This window comes from Garra rufa, unplaced genomic scaffold (assembly GCF_049309525.1).
Source record: "Garra rufa unplaced genomic scaffold, GarRuf1.0 hap1_unplaced_397, whole genome shotgun sequence".
NCBI lineage: Eukaryota > Metazoa > Chordata > Actinopteri > Cypriniformes > Cyprinidae > Garra > Garra rufa.
The window spans coordinates 468-7,772 of record NW_027394664.1 but is presented as its reverse complement, the minus strand read 5'-3'; the positions used below and the strand labels follow the sequence as shown (position 1 = coordinate 7,772).

At 37.4% G+C, this 7,305-nt stretch overlaps 1 protein-coding gene across 1 annotated transcript; it reads left to right on the top strand.

Moving 5' to 3' along the window:
* The first annotated feature begins 1,030 nt into the window (after positions 1 to 1,030).
* LOC141317149 (uncharacterized) lies at positions 1,031 to 2,002 on the top strand. The gene has a single exon (XM_073832957.1). It carries the CDS (start codon positions 1,046 to 1,048, stop codon positions 2,000 to 2,002), a length of 957 nt encoding a protein of 318 aa, XP_073689058.1. The 5' UTR covers positions 1,031 to 1,045.
* Positions 2,003 to 7,305: the final 5,303 nt, after the last annotated feature.

The following is a 7,305-nucleotide window of genomic DNA, read 5'->3' as shown; positions in this document are numbered from 1 at the left end:
AACCATGTTGTGATACCATTTCTTGGCGCATCGAGACAGAAATTATAAAACCCATTATAAACTAGGCATTTGTTGCATACGTGCAAACTCGTGTTTGAAAAGTCAGTATTGAATTCTTTAAATATGAAAACGTACTTGCAGGCCATCAGTCAGATGCACAGACTGTTCATGCAACATTGTGATTGGCCCACTTTATGGGCATAAGGAGCTCCAGGTGTGTGTTCCTGTTGTGTTTGCACTTCGATGGATTAAATGCAGAGCACAATTCACCATACTTGACTGTTTCTCTTTCAACTGGTGCAAAACTATTTCCTATTCCTAAAGTGTAATTATAATATTACTAAAGTTTTTTACAGAAAAAGTTTAGTGATTTATGAGTGAACATCCTGTGACAGTCAGTTTTGGGTTGTTTTCCATTTAAAAGATCAGTGGAAAATCCCATTAATAAACTGCCCCCTAAATAAAAACTCAGAAGTTTAGTTTTTTTTTTATTTGATAGTTAAATGGGGAGTTTTTTCTCTTATTTTCCCACATCTCTTTGAATTCAATTTGATGATTTTTATTCCCTAGGATACATACAATAGTAGAGATCAGTCTATATAGATTTCCTAAACACTATCATTAGATTATCTGGATTTTTTTTTTATTAATTGTATAAAGGCCAACTTAAACACTGTAGGAAACCAGCCGACCAGGATCGGGTTTGGACACCCTGGTATAGGATCTAGCATACAAGCATTAGATATCTACATGTTATGATGCCAAGTGCTTTGTGTCATTAAACTGGGGTTAACTTTTATTTCTTTGTTTTTCCACCGTAGACCTAACAGCACTGAAAGAGGAGAGAGAAGAACTGAATGAAACCGAAGAGAAAGATCAGTTTGAGAATCTTCATGATTTTGTATCTGGAGATAAATCTGTTTGTTCCTTAGAGTCTGCAAATACTTCTAAACAAAAAAGAGCACAAAATACAGGAACTAGGAGTAATTTTACTTGCTTTCAGTGTGGACACAGTTTCACTCGAAAAGAAAACCTTAACAGGCACATGAGAGTTCACACTGGAGAGAAGCCTTACACATGCAAACAGTGTGGAAAGAGTTTCACTCAAAAAGGACACCTTAACATCCACATGAGAGTTCACACCAGAGAGAAGCCTTACACCTGGAGAAAATGTGGAAAAAGTTTCTGCAGAAAATTAAAACTTAAATACCACATGCGCATTCACACTTTGGAGAGCCTTTTTACCTGCCAACAGTGTGGAGAAAATTTCACTCGTAAAGGAAACCTTGACACACACATGAGAATTCACACTGGAGAGAAGCCTTACACGTGCAAACAGTGTGGAAAGAGTTTCGCTCGTAAAGAAAACCTTAACATACACATGAGAATTCACACTGGAGAGAAGCCTTACACGTGCCAACAGTGTGGAAAGAGTTTCGCTCGTAAAGGAAACTTTGACACACACATGAGAATTCACACTGGAGAGAAGCCTTACACGTGCAAACAGTGTGGAAAAAGTTTCATTCGTAAAGGATGCCTTAACAGACACATGAGAATTCACACTGGAGAGAAGCCTTCTACATGCAAACTGTGTGGAAAGAGTTTCATTCAAATAGTATACCTTAACAGACACATGAGAATACATACTGGAGAGAAACCTTACACATGCAAACAGTGTGGAAAAGGTTTCTGTGGAAAATCAAAACTTGAATACCACTTGCGAATTCACACTTTGGAGAGCTTTTTTACCTGCCAACAGTGTGGAGAAATTTTCACTCGTAAAGAAAGCCTTAACAAACACATGAGAATTCACACTGGAGAGAAGCCTTACATGTGCAAACAGTGTGGAAAGAGTTTTGCTTTTAAAGCAAACCTTAACAGACACATGAGAATTCACACTGGAGAGAAGCCTTACACGTGTGACCAGTGTGGAAAGAGTTTCATTCAAAAAGTAAGCCTTGGCAAGCACATGAAGATTCATAATCAAAAGAAGCCTTATTAAGGGTTCCAAATGGAATCCTATACAGGGCTTCTACAATGAAATTCTAATTCACATTTTAAAGCAATGTGTTTTGTTCATGGTACACTTTACCGTGTCAACTTGAAATATGGACTATGGACAAATGGACTCTTGTCTACGGTGTAAGAACTTCACATTTGAATGTCATGAATTGAAGACAAATCTCACAGGAAGTGCACTGTTTTTTTGGTTGAAGCATATAAAAGGACACTGTTAGCATTTTAACATCAGTGTGTATGGATTTAATTTGCACACATCAGTTGCTTGCTCATTTCTACTACCAACATTGGCGGTTTTGAGGAAGGCTTTAATAGTCATATTTTGGAACCCCTTCCGAAAGGACTGTATTAGGAATTGTCTTATAGGATTGTCTTGTAGACCTTTTTTCTGAACGCGGAAGTCACGCCTGAATAAATTTTTTGCATTTCTTCTATGCCTCATGTCAAAGTAGCATATATTCCGAGCTGTTAATCTAACGTTAAACCTATAAAAAAAATGACCGTCATTTGTCAGTGCCTCAATTTAGGTTTAAACTTTATTGTAAAACATTCGTTGTTGAAGAATAAAAAACTTACAAATTATTGTCCTATTTTTCTTACAAAAAAAGAAACAAGAGTAATAATAATAGTCGGGTATACGTGCATACAAAGATACCTCTGAATATACACTGTAAAAATGTTGGCTTGTTTTTTTTAACCCAACTGCTGGGTTAAGCCTGTTGGGTCATTTATTTGGGTTGTTTTACTCAGTGTTAGATTGTTTTTGTGTAACCCAACATTGGGTTACTGATTTTATCCAATCAAGTGACAGTTAAGAGAGTAAGCCACTCCCCCTACTCGACGATCCAAGCGCTACCTTTGGGGCCATTTTGAATCACCTCAGGAATCGACAGAAAAGGTATGTTTGTGGGTTTTTAATGTATGAAACTAATACTGTACATCAACAACTGCTAAAATATACCAAATTTGGCGTTTCACATTACATTAACAGTATTAAAAAGTATAATCTATCTCGGTTCATTTTGGTTTGCTAATCGGTAAAGGTATGCCTGTTGTAATTACGTTACAGCCTTTTCCTGTCTAAGTTATATTAAATTTTTAGTGAAAATGTCTTTTTGGTCAACATTTCCTCTGGAATATGTGAATTGGTGAGTCGTGTAGTTAATGTGTCTTTATATATTATATTCAATTAGAAGTTTTAGCTGATGTGAGTTAAATGCAGCATGTCTGTTCACTTCAACGTGATTCTTGTGTAAACAAAAGGTTAACGTTGCATTTGCAGGGAGTTTGACTTTTTAAAACAACACTGCTTCATCAGTAACTGATCTGACAGGAATATTCAGTGTTTTAATGTGAGTAATGAGTACGTGTCAATATTGCATTGTAAAAGACCGTTTGATCCTGATTACTCGTAGCCTGCGTGTCTATTCACAGAAACTCTAACGTAACTTACTACGCAAAACTCTTATGGTGCGTTCACACCGGAAAAAACATTTGGGAAAAAACATTTGAGTTTACTCGCGCGTGACATTTTCTTCACAACAGACGCAAATTCGCGTCATGGGAGGGGCTTCTGCCACTCGTCAGTGGGAAAGTAGTTGTAAAATAGTTGAATGAGCTCAATTTGCCAGCTTTAGCTTGCTTGTAGTCTCAATATGTATGTATATGTAGGTCAAATTGAGTAAAGAGCGTTTTTTAAAACTAACCAGATTGTCCGACCACTTCACTCACTTTCTTCCTAGCCAAATCCTTTTTATTCCTGTTTATACAGAAGTCCAAAGATGTATTGTACAGCTCCGAGTAACCACAGACAGCAACGTTGATTTTGTCCTCCATTGTTGTTTCGGGATTTCTGCCTCCGTCACTACTAGAGCAAGCTCCTGATTGGTTAATGCGGCTCGAATTTTCGCCAAAGTTCAGATTTTTGAACTCCTGCGAATGGCGTGGCAATCGCTTGAAACGCTCAATACGCGCCGCTGGACGGCTATTCGCGTCTTTGCATTGACTTAACATGTATATCACTAGCGCTTGCCGCTTCATTCGCGTCCGGTGTGAACGCACCGTTATCCAATCACAGAGCTGTAGGCGTTTACTTCAAAGTCTTCAATGTAAGACGCCCATTAAAATCGATCGTTTCTGGAGCCTACCTCAAAACCAGGGTATAAAATAACATAGAACTTATTGTTTATTATGAATTTTTTATGTAAAAACCACACAAATATCATAAGTAGACATCAGACTACAGTATTAATTAAGAAAAAACATCAGCTCAGGAGAGCTTTAAATTAATTATTTGTCATGGATTGGATTTTGTTTAAAGCTGCATTGTGTGTGTAAAGTGATTTTTGTATGTTTTTAACGTTCTTCTGTTTTTAACAGGTTGGCACTAACATGGTTGAGTACCTAAAGGAGGCTGATCTCGCAAAACCCTTCCCCTTTGTCCTTGGGCTTTGGGATTGCAGTAACTGCCATCAAGCCTTTGTTGTTGTCGGCAAGCAGGCACTTCACCGAAACACACTTATCTGTGCTGTGGACACATGCTTTAAACTTTTTTACGTGTTGGACATCCATTTTCCGAAGCAGTGCGCACCAGTGTGGGAATTTTTGCAGTCTATTGTCTACAGCAGCACTTCTCAAAGTCCGGACCCCGGTCCGGATCCGGACCCGGAGGGAATTCAATCCGGACCCGCCACCATTTCGTATTTCAACAGCAGTAATTTAAGGGATTAAAAATCTGGATTTCCTACTTTGATAAACGCATGTCAGAATCATTTGTGTAGTGTTTAATGTCTTTTAGGAGATGGTCCGAAATTAAAGGGAAGGCGAGATATTTAAAGTTTTCTACTGTGATTCAGTTGCCATGACATCCAGTGAGTTTTGACGTAATCGGCCGCGAGCCGCGCAACACGACACTTCACAGCAGTAAGCGTTTGAATGGGTGTGGAGGATGTCATTGTCCAGGAAAAGAAAAGTTGACGAAGAAAATAGAGTTTTCAAAGATGATTGGAGAGAGGTATGCGTTCTTTTTGCCCCAATCCAGCACGAAGCCATTCTGTTTGTTTTGTAACGAGACAGTTGGAGTTGTGAAGAGTGGAAATGTCAAACGGCATTATGAAACAAAACACAGTCATTTTGAACGGCAATATCCACAAAATACAGAGGTACGGACAGCAAAACTTCGACAGCTAAAGTATTCATATGAATCAACAAATAAGTTGCTTGTGAGAGCTGTGACACAGCAAGAGAGAGCTACAGAAGTATCTTTCCGAGTGGCCTGGGTACTAGGCAAAAGCTGATGGGAGACAGACAGTGTCATTTCTCACATTAGACTGCTCTGTATTTTGCACCATGTTACTTTTGTTAAGAAAAATCCAGACACTTAAATTAATCATTTGCACTTGTTATTCATGTATTTTGAATGCAAAAGGCACCTTATTTTTTCATAAAATGAATGTTGATTTGTTATACATATCTATTAAAAACAAGTTTACAACAACTAACCCTCTCTAAAATGTTGTTTATATGAAGAGGAAAGTTGTCAGATTAATATATACAGTTCCTTTTCCAAAAATTAGCATATTGTGATAAAGTTAATTATTTTCTGTAATGTAGGTAGATAGGAATTTTGGGTTTTCATTAACTGTATGCTCAAAATCATCCATATTAAAACAATAAAAGGCTTGAACTACTTCAGTTGTGTGTAATGAACCTAAAATATATGAAAGTCTAATGTTTATCAGTACATTACAGAAAATAATGAACTTTATCACAATATGCAAATTTTGGGAAAAGGACCCTACATTTAGAACCCTTTCTGAAATGTTGTGACTTGATATTTACATATATTTATGTGCATCTACAATGTGAGTTTATAAAGGGGTTTATATGAATTGAAAAGTTGTCAGTTAAATCTATAGAACCCTTTCTAAATGTTGTGACTTTATAGGGGGTTGTTAGAGGAAAGTTGTCAGACTATATATATATATATATATATATATATATATATAATATGTATATATAAAAATGTATATCTTAAATGTTATGTGAGTTTCAAATTAATATAGGTTTATATTAAGAGGAAATAAGTCAGACTACTTGGATTTGTCATGATCGGGGCTGTGGGTTTTCCCTCAGCCACCTGAGGTCGCTGTTTGCACTGCACTCCTGATTCTTCACGTCTGTTTTGTCATTAACACTGATTCACTCACAGCTGTTCACCATTTGGACTTTTGTATAAGAACTCTCATTTCTCACTCCTGCTTCATGTCTGCATTGTCTTTTGTCTTGTGTGTATTTCTGTGTTTCTGAATCCTGGCCTTTGATCGTGTTCTTGGTTTGGTTTATTTAGGCCCAATCCCAATTCTATTTTCTACCCCTTCGCCTCCCCCTCGCCCCTTCCCCTTGTCCCTTGAAACAAAGTGTAAAGAGGAAGGGCTAAAATATTTCCCCTAAGAAATGGGACACCACTACAACACTGTGATACGTCATCATACGTTTTCGCTAGTTCCTAATGTTACGTCAGAGGACATGCGCAGATGTTTATCACTCATTCCAAGATGTCAAAAATGTTGTCATGTTGCAAAAAGTACAAATTGCTAATCAGTGTAGTGGTGCCTGGAGAAGTATATATGCTTCATTTGTGAATTTCATTTTTGAACTTTCTATTTGAACGCATTCGTTTTCTGGATCCTTGGACTAAAATGTTTACAGGGGTTCACTGGTTTAAGAAATTTCTGATCGTAAAAATCAGCTTCTTTTTATTTGTAAGGTATCGTTTTTATTATTATGTACTGATTTAAATTACTGGTGCGGTGAGCGGGCGCAGGTGCATTAGGCGCAATAATCAAATACATTTCAAAGCGAGCCGGCTCCACGGTCCTGACTGCATCATCACTGCCTTTATTAGGTGTTTTGAGCGAATATTTACATTTATTCACATGACTGGATGTGGTGGACTGCCATGATTTTGGCGAATGCAGGACACTGATGCGCATCAGAGGGAATTTAAAAAGTGGAAGTATGTATACACCGTATACCTGCGTACACCATCCACGACTACACCACCGTTGCAAATTGCCGTGCCACTGGTCTTTCATGTTTCTAACATGCAGTCAAGTGTATATGACATAAAAATATATTTTGTAATATCGTGCAATCAGTGCTACCTGCTAGCAAACTTTAGCGATTTTTTTGCAAACGTTTATTTACAAAACAACACCATAAACACAAACACAAGATTGAAGGTAATATAAATATAATGAAACATTGTCATGAAAATCCTTATTA

Excerpts from the sequence above, each read along its gene's own strand:
- LOC141317149 (XM_073832957.1), top strand. The coding sequence starts at position 1,046 with ATGAGAGTTCACACTGGAGAGAAGCCTTACACATGCAAACAGTGTGGA.